This window comes from Diadema antillarum, unplaced genomic scaffold, assembly GCF_040938485.1.
Source record: "Diadema antillarum isolate AM-2024a unplaced genomic scaffold, OU_Dant_1.0 seq00001251_RagTag, whole genome shotgun sequence".
NCBI classification, from domain to species: Eukaryota; Metazoa; Echinodermata; class Echinoidea; order Diadematoida; family Diadematidae; genus Diadema; species Diadema antillarum.
Genome location: NW_027272037.1, coordinates 93,911 through 113,705, shown reverse-complemented (window position 1 = coordinate 113,705; position 19,795 = coordinate 93,911). Strand labels below are relative to the sequence as shown.

The 19,795-nt window shown below is 38.9% G+C and overlaps 1 protein-coding gene across 3 annotated transcripts in view; it reads left to right on the top strand.

Annotated features, from left to right (window-relative positions):
* LOC139745314 (sodium- and chloride-dependent betaine transporter-like) overlaps positions 1 to 19,795 on the top strand; it is a 100,824-nt gene that overhangs the window by 62,205 nt on the left and 18,824 nt on the right. For all 3 annotated transcript variants that reach the window (XM_071655713.1, XM_071655712.1, XM_071655711.1), the window contains 5 exons: positions 465 to 603; positions 6,009 to 6,143; positions 8,370 to 8,473; positions 8,972 to 9,096; positions 14,957 to 15,069. In XM_071655713.1, the coding sequence (XP_071511814.1) occupies positions 465 to 603; positions 6,009 to 6,143; positions 8,370 to 8,473; positions 8,972 to 9,096; positions 14,957 to 15,069 (616 nt within the window). The remainder of the gene's footprint in view (positions 1 to 464; positions 604 to 6,008; positions 6,144 to 8,369; positions 8,474 to 8,971; positions 9,097 to 14,956; positions 15,070 to 19,795) is intronic.

The window sequence follows — 19,795 nt, the reverse complement described above, 5'->3', positions numbered from 1 at the left end:
GGACTTTGAGATTGGTGTTTTATTAACTTTTTTATCACAAAGATCTGCTCCCAAGCCATCAAAAAAAAAAAATAATAATTTATATCATTTTGTTTAACCATAAGTGCATGTACATGTAGTTACCCACACTCAGTACCTTCAAAATAGTTCAAAAGGTACATGTATCTTGTGTGGGTAATTTTCACTGATATACCCTCACTGGTACATGTACATGTAAGTTATGAAGTGGTGCGTGCTTCTACTTGATTCTACACACTTGCGCGCGCACACACACACACCTATGCACCCACAAACACACAAAAAAACACACAAAGTCTGCCTACCCAACCCCCTTGCCACCCAACCCCCTTGCCACTCAAGTGAGAGCTACAATGTAGATGTGATTCCAATGCTCTAATGCTGTAGTTTTGCAGATGATGTACTAGAAGTTATTCATACTCCATGTTTTGTTTTGTTTCTTTCAGACGCAAAGTGCTGCAGATTCATCTGTCGGACGGGGTGCATGACCTGGCTGGGATGAACTGGCAGCTACTCTTGTGCCTGATTCTGGCTTGGATCCTCATTTATCTATGCATCTGCAAAGGAGTCAAGAGTTCTGGAAAGGTAACTTGAAGTCCCATCAAATATATGACCCCCCTCTTTTCTGTGATTGGTGTAATCACTGGAAACAAAACTTGTGTTTCATAAGAAATTGCATTGTAGAATATCCAAAGTAAGATTTAATGTGTAATATTGTGTTTGATGTGAAGTATACCAACTACAAAATTGCAACAAATGTGTTGAGACTATGTACCCCTAAAAGTATCAGGCAAAAAAAAAAAAAAAAAAAAAAAAGATAGGTAGATTTGTAAGACACATGATTATATTCATATTCATATAATATGTAAAGAGAAGTTATCAGTTTATTAGTTTCAGACATTTTAGTCTTTCGGAAGTTTTACCCTCGATGTACAACTGCATTTTGACTTTCACAAAAATGCCCTCTGTAATGAGCAATAGTAAAATAAAACTACGAGAAGAACAGTTTTTTAAAACCATGGATTAGTTTATACTGGAGGAGGGAGAGGTAGATGGAAATGCTGGTGATGCCTTTCTTTGCTGTGGGCAGAAATCAATGATGATGATAGACTCTATGATATTCCCCTGGCATTATCGCTATTCATCCATCGATCACAAGTTATGTGCAACTTCCCTTCAACACCCTCATTGACGTCTTGTCGACAGACTTTGAGGCATGTGTGTTATATGCAGAGGCAAAACCCCCAGTGCATCATCACGGTATGTTTTGCCAGTATGATCTGACTCCTCCCCCCCCCCCCCCCCCCCACCCAGTACATATGAACATGACACCACGAGATACATTCTTGCAATATCAGAGTGGATGTTAACCTTTGACCTTCAACTCATAACACGGGGTGTGTAGATTTGCAGGGAAGGCCCTCAGTAGCTCTGATTAGGTATTGCTGAACTAGAAAGTATGTGTGTGATGTGCCATTTCCTGTCTGTTGGCGGAGATGTGACTCCAGCAGTACAATGTAGGAATGAATCTACTGACAGAGAATCATTGAACTTGGTGAGACATTGGGTAATTTCAAGTTCTGTGCTATAGTGCTAGTGCTAGCCCCCCAAAACAGCTCCAACACTGACAGTCAGATTAACAAGGCGATACTGATCAAACTCATCAATCCCAACACGAGGTGCTAGGATTGCACCACCGTGAAGTCCGCAGGAATTGCGCAACAAAAAAAGTGATTGCGCAAATATAAAAAGATCAAAGAGTTTATGAACAATATCAGCGCCAGGTTCGAGCTAAAATTCCTTGCATGGTCAAAGGTCACAATTACCTGGCCGAGCCCTCCGCCAGAACACGCGTTCCGTTACCATGGTAGTTATCCATTACGTGGCCGAGTTTGTGAATGGGTCATCGTGAAAGTAGCGCGGCTCTTCTACAGCTAGTTACTGAATGCAATTTTTCAGCTTTGCGCGGGCCAAATTAGCTCGGGCCAGGAGCTGGCCAAAAATGTATGAGTTACTAGTAAGGGGTACCAGTGAGCCAGAGGTGATGCTGATAATGCCACTGGAGGACTCGTACATGTACATATACTGTCTGTTTGGGGTGGGGAAGGTGGGAGAAGAGGGAAGGTGGGAGGGGAGGGATTAGGGAGGGGGATGGGAAGATGATAGACTGCAGTCCCCTGCTGGACGACTGCCAAGATTCCCCAACGACGTCAACGCAAGCACGGTGACGGACATATAAGCTGTCAGACGAAATCATGGGCGAGGACTAGCTAGCTTCCTGCTCTGGGAGAATGTAGGAGTGGTGACGGGTCATTGAGTCAGTGGGTTCTGCCAGTGGAAAAATACCGTCACTGGCCTTGTCTAGGCTCCAGAATATGAAATTCTCCATTATCCTACCATGTGCTCTTGCAAGACATAAAATCATTCTGAGAATGAAAAAAAAAAGAAGAAGAAGAAGACATGTCATAGCCATGCTACAGTGTAGAAAGTTGCATTTAGAATAATTTATAAATTCCAGGGTATATTGGCCCTTCAACAAATATCTGGTAAATATTTCATAACTTGTAACTGATAATTCTTTTCTTTAACTCTAGAGATACAAAAGCAATTATAGAATGAGTTTTGTACATCATTTTGAAATACACATGTATGTCAAAAACTGCATTCTCATGTGGAGCCCCCTTGCAAAGTTTTAACATTACTTGTGTAGAACTCCATTGCAGGTTAAAAAAAAAGAAAGGAATAAAGATCCCTACATACATGTATTTCCAAACAAAGCATACCAAAGAAAAAAGAAAGAAAGAAAAAGATTAACTATGTGAACAAAGAAAATTGAAGAGAGACCATACACACCAATGGAAGTGACATTAAAATGAAAAGAAAAAATGCCTAGTATCCTTTATTCATTGGACTCATTGCATAGCTTTGGGATTTCATGCCTTTCTTTTTTGTAGTATTCTTATCAAAGTTTGAGAAAATTTTTGCTTTTTCTCTCTTGACTTTCTGCATCAACCAAAGTGAACTTGAGTGTAGAATTTTGTTCCCGTTTAGCCTCCACAAAATCGACCATTTCTCACTGCCCTCATTCTGGCCTGAAGAGTTATTGTTGTATCAGCCTGAATTCCTGTTTTTTACACAAGGACAGGCCTTAGCCCTGGGTGATATCATGGTCATTTCCAACAATTTCCTAGTGCCCCTCTCCCACTTGTTTTTGTTTTTTTTAATACCAGGATGAGGCAAGCAATGGTAGTTGGGTATGCAATATTATCAGCTGGACATGATTTGAGATCGAGACAAGTGTTCAGAACATCCCAGTGTACCCCTGCCGTAAGAGTGGCTGCAATGAGTTGACTCTTTCTCAATGAGAACTCTACTATGGCCTGGTGAAATGCCAGAGAGAGCATCACTGTCAAATGTGTTAAGCCATCGAGTTGTGATGAGGTTATCGCTAATGATCTCTGCTCTTGGAGAAGCAATGCTTTTGCCTCCTTCTTAAAATGGCAAAGTGTCCACATGATCAGCAGGGGAAGGTGGTGTTCTGACTCTAACTTTCATCTTTTGGGGTGTCAAAAATGTTCTGGATGAAGTGTAAAAAGTTTGCCATTGGCTGATGTGTGAGCACCCTTTCAATGTGTGTTAAGAATTACCCTCCTCGCCACTCCCATGTCCTTTGCACTTTACGCCCAGAAAGCATTGTAAAATATTCTCAACCATCATGTCATATTTGACTAAAGAGTTTCATTACTGCATGCTTGCACTGATCTGCAAGTGAGACACAATGGATTTAACATTTCTTTGTTATGTCGTTTTTTATTGGGGGGGGGGGGTGCATACTATTCTCTTATCACGGACTGGGTCCTAGGACATCCCCAATGCGTGTGTGTGGTTTCTTGTTTTGCCCAGCTTTCTTACAATTCATTTGATTTGAACACCAAGAACATGTAGGCACTTGGGAGATTGATTTGATTTCTTGCCACTCCTCTGAATGAGCGACATTTATAGATGCTGATATCTTATGTACAATCCTTGGATTACTGATACAAGTGTATCAGTCCCGTACATCAAACATGCATACATTCTGTGTCACATGCTAGTGGGTCACACCACCCATTTGAGGTGGTGTGGGAGCAAAGCTCAGAATTTTTTTGTTTGTGAAAGTAACTGAATATGGCAAGTGGTGAAATAAGTCATTCATCTGGGCAACCCAAAAAACAAAAATTGATTTATTGTGTCATGTGAAGTGTTGTGTGCAAGTGTGTGTGTGTGTGTGTGTGTGCTTGTGTGTGTATATGTGTGTGAGAGAAGGGGGGAGGGGGAGGCCTTTTCATGCACCATACATCCAGTGTTTAAAGGACAGGTTCACCTTGATTTTAAAAAAAAAAAAAAAGTATACATGTGGATTGAGTGAATGCAGGAATATCAGTAGAACACATCAGTGAAAGTTTGAGGAAAATTGGAAGATTCTTTCAAAAGTTGTAAATTTTTAGAGTTTCTGTGCAGTAACTGCTGGATGAGAAGACTGCTTCAGTTTGTAATGTCACATGCGTAGAACGATATAAGGAAAAAATGAAGGGAATTGAAAAAAAGTATGTTTTGAAAAAAGTAAACATTCCCTTATCTTCTAACTGACATATATATGTTAAGGGTAGAGTCATTCCCTTTGCCTTCTAAAAGAGGCAAGTCAAATGCTCTTTTCTTATGCAAGAAAAGTGCAAATATGTTGAATTTTCTTTACATCATTCTACACACATGACATCACAAGCTTTAGTAGTCTAATTCTCATCCAGCAATGGCAACAATGACACTTTAAAAATTCATAACTTTTGAATGGATTGTTTGATTTTCCTCAAACTTTTTTCACTGATGTGTTCTACTAATATTGCTGCTTTCACTCAATCGACATGTATGAATGTGAACTTGTCCTTTAAAGATGCCTTGATATGACAGGCTACTGTACCTTGATGGAAACTTGTGGCTGTCATGACCAGCATGGGAAACTTCTATTAATGTTCAGGATCGAGTGTGTGTGAAAAAGTCAAAGCCACTGTTGCATATATAATCTGTGTTATAAATCAGTCCAAGCAAAATGAAGATAAATTAAAAATCATATAAAGATTGCATGTACCTCCCCTAACCCTTATTGAATACTCCTAAACCAAAAGTTACTATTTAACCCCCCCCCCCCCCTCCCCCTGCAAAAAAGAAGAAAAAAGAAGAAGCAAATGAGAACAATTGATTCTGTTTTCCATTGATTTGTGTACCTCTGTGTTTATGACATTTGGTGACGAGGTGATGACACTGCCAAGGCAGTTAGCTTCTCTCTCTCTGATAGTGGTAAAGCAATGATTACCCTGCAGTATTTATGTTCTACATATCTGGCATATCAATGTCAATGACAGTTCCATGGTTGCCAATTACGTCTTGTTGCATTTCACTGTCCACTACCACTATGTTTCCAAGCATTCACACTGGGTATCAAAGGTGTGAAGTCAGCCCCTTGTGGAGAGTACTGTTTCACTGAATGCTTAGTTTGTGTCACAGACCTGTACATTGACATGAAGGTGGCGTGTGTGCCATCCATCCTGAACCATTTAATGTCACTTAGAGTAGGGATTTCAAACATTATCTTGGTATCGTCATTTGTCAAACTGCAGTCATTATATCAGTTATGGAGTTGATTTTTTGTGCTCTGAACAATGCTGCTGTAAAATGTGTATACATATTATGCTGATTCAGTGATTCAGAGCCTATTACTAGTTGTTTTAAGATGGGCATAACATTTATCAGTTTTAGAATTCAGTGTAGTGACAAGAATGTACACTAGTGGCAAATGTATTGCAAGCTATATATCAACTTTATGTACTAAAATTGTGCTACACAGATATACTGGAAAACATTTCTTCAATTTGTTGTGTAAATGGTCATGCTCTACATGTCTATTGTATTACGTCTTAACCCGGCTCTCACTCTCTTTCTCTCTGTATTTACAGGTAGTCTACTTCACAGCCACCTTTCCATACGTCTTGCTGACCATTCTGCTTATACGGGCTGTCACCTTGGAAAATGCCATCGATGGCATTTACTTCTATCTCAAACCTAACATCACGAGGCTAGGTGACAGTCAGGTAGGTGCCACCAGTGACTGTTTACCAAGCCTTTTTTACCATCAATGTTGAATTTTTTTTTCTTTAATGTATTGTCTCGCAATGAGGCCCCCAACCTCCTTGCATCATATTGGGTAGACAGTACGTGACAGTGTTTGCTGATGTCTGTAAAGATGGGGTGGGGTGAGGGGGGGGGGGGGGGGGGGGACAAGACATGGGGAGCTATGCAGAACCTGAATTTCAGCTTGTTACCACATGGAAGACTCGGGTCTTGATAGAAAATAGGTGTGTTCAAACAAAGTCTAATCTGAGACATATGATTACTGAGTGTAGAGTCGCGTACATGTTGAATGACACATTCATGTTCGGTAGAGATAAAAGGCCCACAAAGTTTAATGTTAACTAAAGAACCAGAAAAACTCTGTTACACCCATGTCTTTCATTGTTAAATGCATCTTCTGCTTTGCTTTAAAAGTGTGTATTGTACCTTGTGCTGCTTGTCAATAAGCATAGTAATAGTGATTTGCAATTTTTCCAAAATGTTTATATTCACCCTCTGTGAAGGTGCTATCAGAGTGTCCTGCATCTGTTTTACGTTGTCAAGCTTTCATTGCATACGATTCTGGCAGGGCAAGCAAACAAATCCTCTTGTCTGCCACAAATTTAAGTCCACTTCATTGTTTATGAGGTTATTTTCAAGTGTGAATGGAAATTTCAACTCAATAATTCTGGTATCTAATCATTGTGCACTCTAGTCACAAGTCATTCTGGACTAAGTTTAAAATCCAGGCAGGAAGGTGCATCGTAAAGATTGTGTGTTGAATGTTAGCTCACAAGGTTGATGTGCTCTTGATAGTGAGTAAGAGAGGGAGAGAAAAAAAAAACCCACCAACTGCGGTTTGTACTTTGCATAATGCTTCCTGGCACGTCAGGTAACACCAAGCACGCAGAACCCGCGGGATGTACAAAAATTTTCCACTATCTTGCGCCCACTCTCATGATCAAGCGTGTCAGCTAGGACTCTGGTGCGGAACGCATGAGTCACGACTAGCAGCAAGCGTTCGCAATTCCCAAATCCCTTGAACTGCGGTGACATGCATCGCCTGTGGTGGCAAAAGAAGTTTGACATGAGGTCAGAATAGATCTGTCCTGTGCAATCTACAAAACCACACCATATTTTGATGTAATCAGTCCCGTGCCAGTCATGTTATACGCATTTAGAGAATTTTCGGCAAGTACTTAAACAAGTGGATATGACCTCACAGCTGAGCCTTCAATAAATCATATTCATTCTGATTATAATTTAACCGTTCCTTACAGAAGCATACTTAGTTTACCATGCTGTATTTGTTCATCTTGTGAAAATCTTGGCAGGGCACACCATAGAAATAAGAAAATATAAAGAGTAGTACACAGAACAAAGGATATTTGAAAATTCAAGCGCAGTGCTGCCTAAGCATTTATTTGTATCAGTGTCATACAATATTGAAGCAAAGGAGTGAACTAGAAATCAGAGTGTCAGCTCTAGAGTCTAATGCATGGTGTCTCATACTGTGGTGCAAACGTTGTTGCATCAGTAATCAAGTTGTGAGCACGATGCCGTATGTAATCATGACTGCCCTCTGTTAGTTCCCACCAAATCACTTCTCTGATATTCTCCTCTTTTTTTTTCAGGATTGATGTAGCCAGTCACACTCAATGTTGTGAAGTTAAATCACAGTTTACTTTAATGCCATTCATCTAATCATCTTGATTTTGTCCCCTAGAAATAAGTTTTCAAATATACTATTGAATCTTTCTTGCCCAAGTCCAAAACAGTCAGTGTAGCAAGCAGTATGCAAGTCACACCCACGAGTGAGAAATACATAATTGTACACTGACACTTCTTCGGTGCTGTTTTGATTGTACCACAAACCAACTTTAATACTCAAATTGTGTGTGCATATTTCTAGCTTGACACACAAGGGAAATGCTTCTGTGTAGACTGCATACAAGTGTCTGTTACTTTCATGGTTCTTTGCTGTCTTGAGTACAGCGTGTGTGTTGTGTCAACAATGTGAACAGATAATAGAATGCGAAATTGTGATTATTATCTCTGTAGTAAGAATCCTCGTAACTTTTGAGAAAGAGGATGTGAACGAGAAGATACGAGATTCTATGAGAAGGAGATAGAATGCCGAAATTGTGGCTCCGTGGCACACTTGACCCAACTAAATTTTTTGTGTCCTGTTTCTTCTCTTTCTGCAGGTTTGGATGGATGCTGCCACCCAGATTTTCTTTTCGTACTCCATTGGTCTTGGGACCATGGCTGCGCTTGGCAGTTACAATAAATTTAATGTCAACTTCGTAAGGTAAGCACAACGTTCTTCCCCACAAATCCTTTAACGAAGGTTAGGTTTACTCTGCATTTAGGGATTATGTCACTTTTATCGTAGTAGGATTTTCTTTTTCACATTTATTTTTAATTATTTTACAGGTGTTTAGAAATGAAAGATATAGTATTCATTGATTGTTATCTGGTATGGGGAAGTTCACACACGTCAGCTTATTTTGATGAAGGAAGCACTATTCTTAACTCTTTCTCAGAAATGAGTACAAGAAAAAAAAAGCATTGATAAGTCTTCTGGTTAGCTCTTTATTTTTTATTTTTTGATATATATGATTTGAAACCTCAAGAGAAACAAATGTTCAATGAAAATAGAGTATTTGACAGTTGAAAAGTTTTTCTTTGATGTCAATGATGAAAGAGTCCAAGGTAGTCCTTCCGGCCATGGCGTTTGTGAACTTCCCGTCTCTTCACCATTTGTCTGTCTCTGACGCTCTACTCCCCCCATGATCTTTGAATCTAGGGATGCAGTCATTTTCGCCTGTACTAACAGTGGCACAAGTCTGTACTCTGGTTTTGTGATTTTCTCCGTTTTGGGCTTCATGGCTGGAAGGCAGGGGGTTGAAGTTCAAGATGTAGCGACGTCAGGTAATTTGTTCAGAAAAACGTGACGATCTCTCGCCCACCACGCTGTCAACAGGTGGAGAGATCTCACACCCAGGTATTTCATATAGTGACAAAAGGCCAAGCAAGCTTTTCTGCTCGGTTATCTTTTGTATTGATTATCATTATCTTATTATCTTATTAACTTTTATTATTTTTATTGAATTATTACTTAATGGGCGTGAACTTTCTGCATTTTCCATGAACATTGCATTCACGTTTTGGACCAAGAGCCCTCACAAGCTCTAAATTATACCCTTTCACAACTAATGTTGGTTGCCGAGGTTGAAGGAAGCACACACACAAGTTCACATTTCGACACCCAATACTGGACAATCAATGGCCATCATGAACACACATTTAGATCTCATATTTGGTACAAGTCAAGGACATGTCTGTAACTTAAATCAAAAGATGGTTTATCTAGTCTCATCTCACAATATTGTCATAAAGTTCGAAGCCAAAGAGATATGACAGGAAGATGCTAGCCAGTACTTTCCTATGCATACCCTGCCCAACAAAAGCAAAGGATATGTCAGTGATTTTTTGTTAGGTAAATTCTTTTTCATATTTATTCAGTTGATGCAGTCATTACATAAAGTGTTAAATTCAGCGAGTATTTATTCTCATTCAGCAACAAAATAATTCATATTATATATCTCAATGGCTCCAGCAATATGTATATAACCCACCGTATTTGAGAAATGCAGTTGATCACTCTGACTATGCGCACACATAAATGTTGATAAAGCCAATTGTGTGACTGCAAGCTGAACATTCTACTCTAATTCAATAGATGTAAATTGTTTCATTACCAATATGCTAATAGGATGTAAAACTTTTTGACATTCCGATCTAATACATTAAACCCATACGTGCTTCGAATTTGTTTCACTATGTAATATGACTGGCATTTGAAGAAACTACCCTCATATGGAGTAGATGTTATCTGTATAAACAGACCATATCTACAAATGCTCTTTACTTGCATTTCATATTTTCAAACTTATTAGGTATTGTTTGTTAGGTACATACCATGTTATGGCTACTGAAATATGCTAACAGTTATGATTAATTATGATACTAATCAAGAGATGTAACCACTTTTTAGCCCCATATAAAATCAATCACTAAATTCATTGAGGCTGAAAGACACAATGGAATTTACCTAATTGTCCATTTCACACCATTCACTAACATGTTTATCTGTGACAGCAGCCATCAACCCATCACAGGAAATATGATACTTGTATATTATGATCAAGAGAGTCGAGTATCTCGTACAAAGTTTTGGTAGTATATCAGGAAGGTTGCCCAGTTGCGTAGAGTAGTGATTTTGCAGAATGTATTGACGGGCCCCTTTTATCTTAAGCTTGCATTTTGCCGGTTGAAGTGAGTTTTTGAGGGAATAAATTTTTCTTTTGATGCGGTGACTTGCCCGGTGTTGTCGCCCATTTGAGAACTTTATGGCAATGTTGGCTAGAAATTCACCTTTGATGGACATTTTATGGGAATTTTTTCGGGAGAACTTTTGGATTTTGAAATGATGAAGCAGTTTTTAGTGCTGTAGACATGTGAACTGCTTGGCATTCAACGTACGACAGCTTTTCACCGTTGCCCTCTATGTAGTGTTTGGCTTCTTACATCTGATTTGCCGGGAAGGGCATGTATTTTTCAATCATATCTGTTTTGGGATATACATACATATTTATATATATTATTTCCTCTGAATCACACAAGCTCTTGCTCAAAACCAAGTTCCATGTGAACAAATCAAATTGCAGTGAAAGAAGATCTTGCTTTTTGGTTGTACTGCTACCATGAAATTGTCTAGCAGTCTCATTATGCACCTTGTCCTCTCATCAAGGCACTGTTATAAATACTGAGTTTGCTACCTGCAGTCAATTAAATATTTACAATTGGGTTAAGCCATAGTTTATCTGCTTGTTGTGGACTGCCCCAAAGTACTGTTTAAAAATTATTTTAAAAAAACCAGAAAAAACTCTAAAGTCATGTTAATTTTGCAAAGTGCATTTTGATCTGATATGATACAACATTGAACATGCCTTGAAGAATTGGATGCTACAGTGTGCCTCTTCAAATAACTCATGGCCGCTTTTCATGCATCTTTCTGCATTCTTATTCTTAAAAAAAACACCAAAGTGTCTTCAAATTTAATGCATCATTTTGTACTTTCTGCTTTTCTAATGAAATGAACAGCTGATATTGCAGTGCCCCTTACTGCGCCAACAACATCCACCTATGATTCAACATTGCGCAGACCAATGAATGCCACATTCACTTCTGTTTCAGTGGGATGAATGCACATCTTGTAAACATAGATCAAGGATTATAAAAGGGTACTCGGTCTCTATACTGCAGGATTGAAGAGTTGCCTAACGGATTTGAAATATCGTGGCATTTGATCACACACTCATGATACAGCATGATGATATCTTTCAATAACACAAATGTACTCATCATATGTCAATGTTCATGGTGTTGGCTTACCCAGTCTGCTTTGCTGTGCCATGTAGCATACAATAATTTTCAAAACTTTATATTGTTTCAGTGGCATATTTACTGGTATGTCCAGAGGGATGAACATAGTGGGTCATGTTCGTTTGTTTTTTGGCTTGAATATCACATGCATGTGATTTAAGTTAGAGCATTAAAATCAGTGTATCCATCTTCTCATCCGAAGATGTACAACTATCAATATACCAATGCAAATATTGATTTGGTTTTTCAGGGGCCTTTGCAACCTGTGAATTCTTGGTCAAAATGAATTTCTACTTTGGTGATGTTTATTAGACGTGCATAACATGCTGACAGACAAAGTTTTGATGCAATTTGGTGGAATCACAACTCGACATGCACATGCGCAACAGGCCGGGAGAGAGGAATGTTTAATTCAAATGGATGCACTGACTGAGGAGTAAAGATACCAGTCCTCTGCAGCATCAATTGTCAAAGGCACAGTATTATTCTAAAGAAATAAAAAGGCATATTGTCACTCTGCTGTATCCCTGAAAAAGGGAGCCGAAAACATTGTATAACTTCAATCATACAGTTGTGAGTGAATTTGAATGTTTTCTGTTTTTCAAACCTTTGTATACCTGTGGAAAATGGGGTTTACTGCAATTGTATATCCCTGGGATAAACTCCACGTAGATTTATGGTCATACACTGTGCTGTGAAATCTTGGCCCTTACAGAATTGCTGCTGGCATGTTACCGAGTTGTGAATTCATTTGGTTATTCTAGACTTCATTCTTTTCTTCCAAATTTGTGATGGCTCTGTTCCTATTCTTGCTTCTTACTTGAGGGCTTATCGTGGAGTGTTGATGTCATGTTTGAAGTCACAAAATTTGAGTAAGGACCACTAAATTTGTTGGAAAAGTTGGTTTTGATAATTGTAAAGTTGTCCCCTTCTTGAGGGGTGTTTTGAGAAGTACATTTACCAGAAAAGACACTGATAACAATTGTTTCAGTTTCATACCAAACATTTGTCTGTGATGACAGTGAAAAGAAGAATTTGATAACCTTTGACTTCATTGGGTTGAAGAGCCAGTGCAGATTTTGCAAAAATGAGACTGATACACAATATAGAATGAGCTTTGAAAACAGCAAAAGGGCATTTACACATAAAACAATCATAGGAACTTTAGGATGAACAAAGAATCTCCTTCATGTCACGCTAGCTTCCCCATGTCAAATGATTTTCCAATAGCTATGATCTTTTATTCCAAATACAACATGTGCCCCCATGGCACATATTTTTTTCATTCATTCGTTTTGTGTGTATCATATAGTTTAAAAGTACCCTATGCGGCACTCTGCCCTTCCCTTGGTAAGTATGTGGTGAGTACGTAACCACACTTTATGGCAGCCAACCAGCCAAAAAGATGGCTGGGTGGAAAGAAAGTCAGTTACGGGCTATGAACGTACCACAAGAAAAGTCCATAAATGCAGAACACGGGCAAATTATTTCCAGTTTCTGATACAACTGCCATGTCATCACTTTTGTGCAGTGTTATACCTACTTGGGCATCATGCTGATATTTTCCAGCTGCTAGAACAGAAAGCTGTCTGATGTATCGTGAAACCAGAATCATCTTCTTCAATGAGGAAATGAGAAAATACTTTCATTATATACTGTTGATGTAAATCATGAAATATTGTTAGAATTCCAACAGGAGCAATAACACTTTTACTTTATTTCCAATTCATTTTCACCCTAGCGATATTAACTTGTGATTGTGTTACTAGCGTCTTTCGAGTCATCTCGTTCTGAAGTTTCATGAATTTGAACATATTTTGTAACAATTTATCAAAGTAATTCTGGACTGTAAATGGTTTTAATGATTCCAGACTGTAAACATTTAATAATTCCAAGCAGATGTAGGAAATATACAACAAAAGAAATTTATATCAGTGTTGATAAACGTGTGCTGATGATTTTGATAAGTCCCTTGTTGAGGCCACATGCTGTTCAAGATGGATCCCTTCATAGCATTAAATGGATATTTATATGACAAATATTCTCATCCAATAGATTTCATGTCCTTCGCTTTTATCTTTTTCTGAAATGTGATAATGCTGTAATGGATAATGTATATTTTCAGATATTGATATGCCCTTCAGACAAGTTTACCTCAAGATATTCCCCAGCGTGAAAATAATGCCATTGAGAAAGTTTTGAATTCCTAGAGACATAGTGACAATGTATGCCAGTGTTCCCTACTGTACTATGCTATAGACTGTTGCCCCCTTTTTAGGAGTTTGTACCAGATTCTTTTTTTTTTTTTAGAAGTTGTGGGTGTTTTAGCACTCCGTGCACCTTGTTCTTTCTCTTCTACAACACCACCTGTGTTTTCATTTTTTTTTTTTTTTTTTACAAGCATGTAATTGTGTGAGACTGTAGCTTCCTTTTTAATGGTGTCTAGTCTGTGGCCATAACATGATTTCATAAGTGCAGCTCTTGCACAGAGAGGGGGAAAAAAGAGGGGTTTACCCAAGGCAGTTGTTTCCATCTATTTTTAAGTTGTCAAACCCCAAATTGTATAGCTTCTTTTGGTTTCTGTACTCAAAATCTCTTAATTTTGATGGAACAACGAAAATTGAAGACAAGCCATCGGTTGGTTTCATCTCTATTCACAAATGAGTCATTTGTTTGCTTTCTCTCATCCCAATAGTCGTCATGACGACCATCTTCATTGGTTCAGACAAAACTTTTGTAGCATCTAATAATGATTAATTTATCTCTGCACCTAACTTCATTGATAACCCTTTTCTTCTCCTTTGAAGGTGTCTATTCAACATCTAACATGCTCCTCGAGAAATATACCCAGTTTTCAAATTCATAACTCATATGTGTTTTATTTCTCTATTCTGATTTTGTTCTAGGCCATATCTCTGACCAAAGCAAGTTGATTTGAATATTTTTGTTGATCATCACTTCTGATGAATTCAACATTCCTTCCAAATACAGTTACATGATGTACCTGCCTCATTCAAAATCTAGTCCGAATTGGGGTGGGCTGAATACCGACCCTTTTGCGGGAACGTAGCTTGACGTGGTGAAACCATAAAGCTTATCTGGTTTGAGTTTGCTTTGGTACATCAAATCTTGCATGTCCAGTAACGCCTTTCATACACTAAATGTTTTCATCTCCTCGCAAGGACTGCAAAAGTAAGTATAGTCACCTCTCCATAGCTTTGTGTGGTATATTGAAGCATATTTAACCTGTTTTTTGTTTCGTTTTGTAGAGGAAGCTATGTCCAGCCTCTGACGGCCACATCTTCCTTTCCCTTGTTCTCCCTATAACTCTGCGCTCATCTAGGTCCTGGCCTGGTGTTCATAGCCTATCCCGAAGGTATATCACAGATGCCCGTCTCGCCACTGTGGTCTGTCCTCTTCTTTTTCATGCTCATCATATTGGGGATTGACAGTGAGGTACGTACAATAGTTACGAAAGACGGGGAAAACAAGTTGTACAATGCACCATGCAAGCAGAGGTGGTTTTGGTGCTTCTGTGTGGTGCACAGTGGTGAGAGAGGTCAAGTTTGTACCATGATAGTATTCCCTGAGGGGCTTTTAAGGTGGGATTGCTTTCTAGTCGAGTAATCATTTACAAAATACCGACTCTGAGAGGAACCTTTTGTGTTTAGGTCGGAGGATTTGGGAGGAGTGCATTGTGAGATCTCACAAGGGTGTCCCATCCTGAGAACAGAGGTAAATGAAGTGTAAGAACTGGTCTTGCCAGTAGTCCTCAAGCTGAGGTCACGCTTTTCAGTGTTTTCTGTGAACCATCATAAAATGATTCACAGGCCTTGTGCGTGGGACATATTTTTGGGTAGTTTGTGATCTTTTTCTTTTCAATTCACTGCATGACCTTTTGCCTACCTTAAGCTTGTTTGCTGGCAGAAATCCTCTGACCTGCAGTGATTAATAGGTAAGACATACAGCAAGTTCATTGTACCACGAAGATGCATACAGCAAAAAAAAAAAAAAGTATCTTTGTTACACAGTCACTACTTACATCTGGACTTCTTAACCTTTATTAACCTGAGACCTACTTTGGCCCCTACCAATTTTTTTCAAGGCATGGTGAAATCAAATACAAATCTTTTTTTTTTTAAGTATAATTTTTGGTTGACATTGTGGCCCACTTCTGAGAGCTACGCAGCCCAACGGTTAAGAAATGTGGACTTAGACACGTAGGTGGCATAGTTAGTTAACATTGCGCAAAGAATATACACCTTTCACAATCATGCAATGCCAGAGGAACATGTTCGGTTGTAAAGTTTACTATCACCTATAATTGAGGTGATACGGGTATGTTGATGGTGGGAATTGCCTCCAAAGTTCACACTGTGTAATCTGATATGAGGTGTTAATACTGTCTACAGGTAGTAGAGGTTGTTTACATGGGGCATGAGACTCGGAAAGAGCCAGCTAATGCAGAGGGACCTTATCGAGTAAATATGTAGGAGAATGGTTCTGTTGCCACTTGAAGTGTACAGAGGCAGTGGCCATGTGATCACAGCAGGGAAGTCAATGGAGTTTTTGATTATTTTGGGGGTTATATGTGCTTCCAAGATAGATGGAAACATCCTTAAACCAAACAAACCAAACTGGTGCGTTTAAGGTGAAGTGTAATCCCCAAGGAGAAACAGATTCCTGTATTGTACCAAGAATTGTACCAAGAATTGGTCAATATCATTGACCATTAATTTTCCTGTTTGGATTGATGGCATTTTTTTTTTTTGGGGGGGGGGGTGGGGGGTCTCACATGCAGGCATAATGGAAATGTTTCAAGACAATGCATGTTTATTGCAGATTATTATTTGATATGAAGAAGTTGCAGTCAGTTGTGTACCTTTTGTACAAACTTTTCTATCATGTATGTGTGTGTGTCTGTCTGTCTGTCATTGCTTTTGCACCCTTTTCTGACCCACTGAACGACAAGTGCAATGTGGAGTAAGGTCATTTCGAATCGGTTATTTCAAATAGGTTTGAAAAGAGTTCTTTAAAGATAAAATCACCCTAGATGTGGGACAAGGTTATTTTCCACTTTACAATGGTTTAATTGTAAATAGAAGAAAAAGGCTTGATGTGAGAAATAGAGGGCTTTACGGAGTTTGAACAGAGGTATGGGTACGCCAATATGAATACTGAATAAACAGTTTCAAGGATTTTATACCATTGCAAGCAGAAGTGAAATAAGAAGTTATGCCCTTGTTATTCATGATGTCCCAATGCATTAAGTCGCTCAACCTTCCAAATTTTCATATCTTTTGAGGTTTCCTTTTCATGGGCCATCACCCAAATGATGCCATGGTCATAACTAATACCGAATATCACCATTGTTAAAAATCCTTTACCACAAAGGTCTTTGCTTGCTTCTGCATTAAAAGTACTGAGTAGTACTTTGTTAACTATGTCTGTAGAGCTTCCTGAACTTATTACAGCTACTTTTAAAGTGGGATGTACGCATACAAACTGTAAATTGATGCAGATGATAATGTTTTACGACTTTTGTTGCGCTTGTGTGTACTTTAGCAACTAGTGTAAAGTCATTTCAGATTAGAATCCACTGTGTCAATGTGTTCATTGTGTTTTTTTCCCTTGGGTTTATGGTCAGTTATCAACAAGTAAATTGATCAACATGGTTTAGGGTTTCTGTGATTTTTTTTTTTTTAATCCTTCTCGATGGGAAGGTATTGCAGTTTGTGTGTATGTTTGCTTTTGATCTTTTTAAAAGGGGGATGATCATGAGGATTGTTATTTTTTTTTTTCATATTAATATGCATCACTCTTTGGGCTGTGTGGGAGAAGGTGATGGAAAATTGTACATAGCATACTCGTACATAAAAATGAAATACGATTACAGATATACACTGAGACAGATCAAAGGGTGCTGACGGTGCTAAAAATGACAAGTTGGGCGTTGAATAAATTGGCACTGGTGTCAAAGTTTGCAAACTTATTCAAAATGCCTGAGATACCAAATTTCTATCCTTTTTTTGTACATCATTAGACAGCTAAACAGGATTTGTAACCAAGCTCTGGTCATATTTGTATTTGGGACATGCGTGCATGCATTGGTACAGGCTATATTGTAAAGGGGATTCTGAAAAATGTGGGTTTTTTTTTTTAATGTTTTAAACAGAGTTTGCTGGAGAATTATTTGTTGATCATTTTGAAAAAGATCAAATTGTCTTCATGGTACAATTGTGCATTCAGTGAGGAATTTTGTAGCCGTAGGGTGGTACCTGGCAGTTTGCATTGTATGATATGACATTAAAAAAAAAAGAATGCTTTAGACTTACATGTACATTGCTAGCAAGACTGAGTTGCCTCTGGCTGTAAGGATGGAAACAGACTGTTCTTAATTGTGTGTGTGTGTGTGGGGGGGGGGGGGGTGGGTGGGTGGGTGGGTACACATAGAATGTAGGTGGAAAACACATTAGAGTGTAGGTGGGAGAAAGGCGTAACCATGCGTGAAGGATGAATGTGGATGGCTGTTTGCTGGGCTTTCATCCACCGAACTGAACACAAGAGGCAACGGTATGCTTCTAAGATGTGTTCCAGGGTCCTCAACAAAGGTACGGGAGTGCATTGTTTCACGCTGACAAACACACACGCACACAGACAAGGAAAACCAAAAAGATGTTTGATGTTTGCTTCGTAACGCCAGTCTCAAGGCTGTCACGTCCAAACATATTGTTGTACATATATGGGTTCAGCATGACCGGCAGACGGCAGCGATCGGGCATTGAAACAAATTGTGGGAAAGATAATGTGCGTGGGCAGGAAATGTGGGAAGTCATTGGTGGGATGCGTATCTCTACCAGCTATCTCCAGATTCCCCCATCACGGCCGGTTAAGAGTTTCCAAATGATGACCGAGTCAATAGCGTGTCATTGCCAGTATTTTTTTATGTTGAATCATTTACCGATACAGTATTACGAGAGAGAGTGAAACGGGGGTCGTGTAATGGTACCGGTAATTTTCCTCTTCAGTTGAATATATTATAGTTAAATGAATTGGCTCAGTGCATGATGGGGTTTGGTCCCAAATTGTTTTATACGACTGCAAATTGCATCATTTGTAAATGCATAATATCAACATATGTACCCAATCATTTATAGATTTCCATCATATAATCAGTCTTTCATCCATTATAACAACAACAACAAAGGGAGAGGGGCTTGATCATTCTCTTCTTCTCCATTCCCTTCCCCCATCCATTCCCCTGCCCCACCCCCCTCCTCACCCCTCCTGTACCACCACTTTGAACAATTGACACCTATCTATTCATCAGGCCATCCATCAATACTAAATTTGGACAGTGGCATTGGGCTTTAGACCACAAAATCACATAAAGAAGAAATAGTTCAAAACAAGGATGAAATGAAAGAAAATATTAATTTAACCACAGTTCAAGGCACATCTAAGGCTACAGAAGTCGATCCATTGATGTTTCAGGGCACAAAATCACAGGTGGTTTTGTGAGCGTTTTTGAGGGAAAAGAATTTTTTTTTTTTAAGGGATGAGAGATTACTCAGGGACAAGAAATTCCAGGCAATGTTACGAGTACCAGGCAATTTCTGCAGTTCCCTTGTAGGAACAGGAACAGGTAACACTTTGGAACAGTTAAAAGCTTTGCCCACGTGCCCTAATTTGATTGCCACATTTGATTGCAAAAGTCCTTGTCCGTATTTAGAACACGGAATCTTACTCTGACAACCAGGTGCAATTCAAGGTGTTATGAGAAGGAAGCAATTTGAAAGAAAATCTCTTGTCTGAATCTTAATAGGCATAAATTCAGAGGGACAACCCTGGTCTTCAAGAAAACATGAGAAAAGAAAGGAAAGATTAAAAAAAAAAAGATGTGGAGATAGTGGTCATGTTTTCTAATGTGTTTGGAGTAGTGTCTTTATGGGATCACCTCTGGCACTTGTTTGCATGGAAGTGTTCCTCATGATACTAGTAGTCCCCGTGACGGTATTGACCTTTGTGGTACTCCCTTAGTGCATTTCTCTGCTGGCAAATGTCTCTTGAGGTATTAACAGAGTTTGGGTGGCTTTAGGCATGACAGTTAACAGAAAAGCACCACATTGGTAAAATCTGAGTGAAAGTTACAGTAAATCATTTGAAGGTGTATCCTGTATGT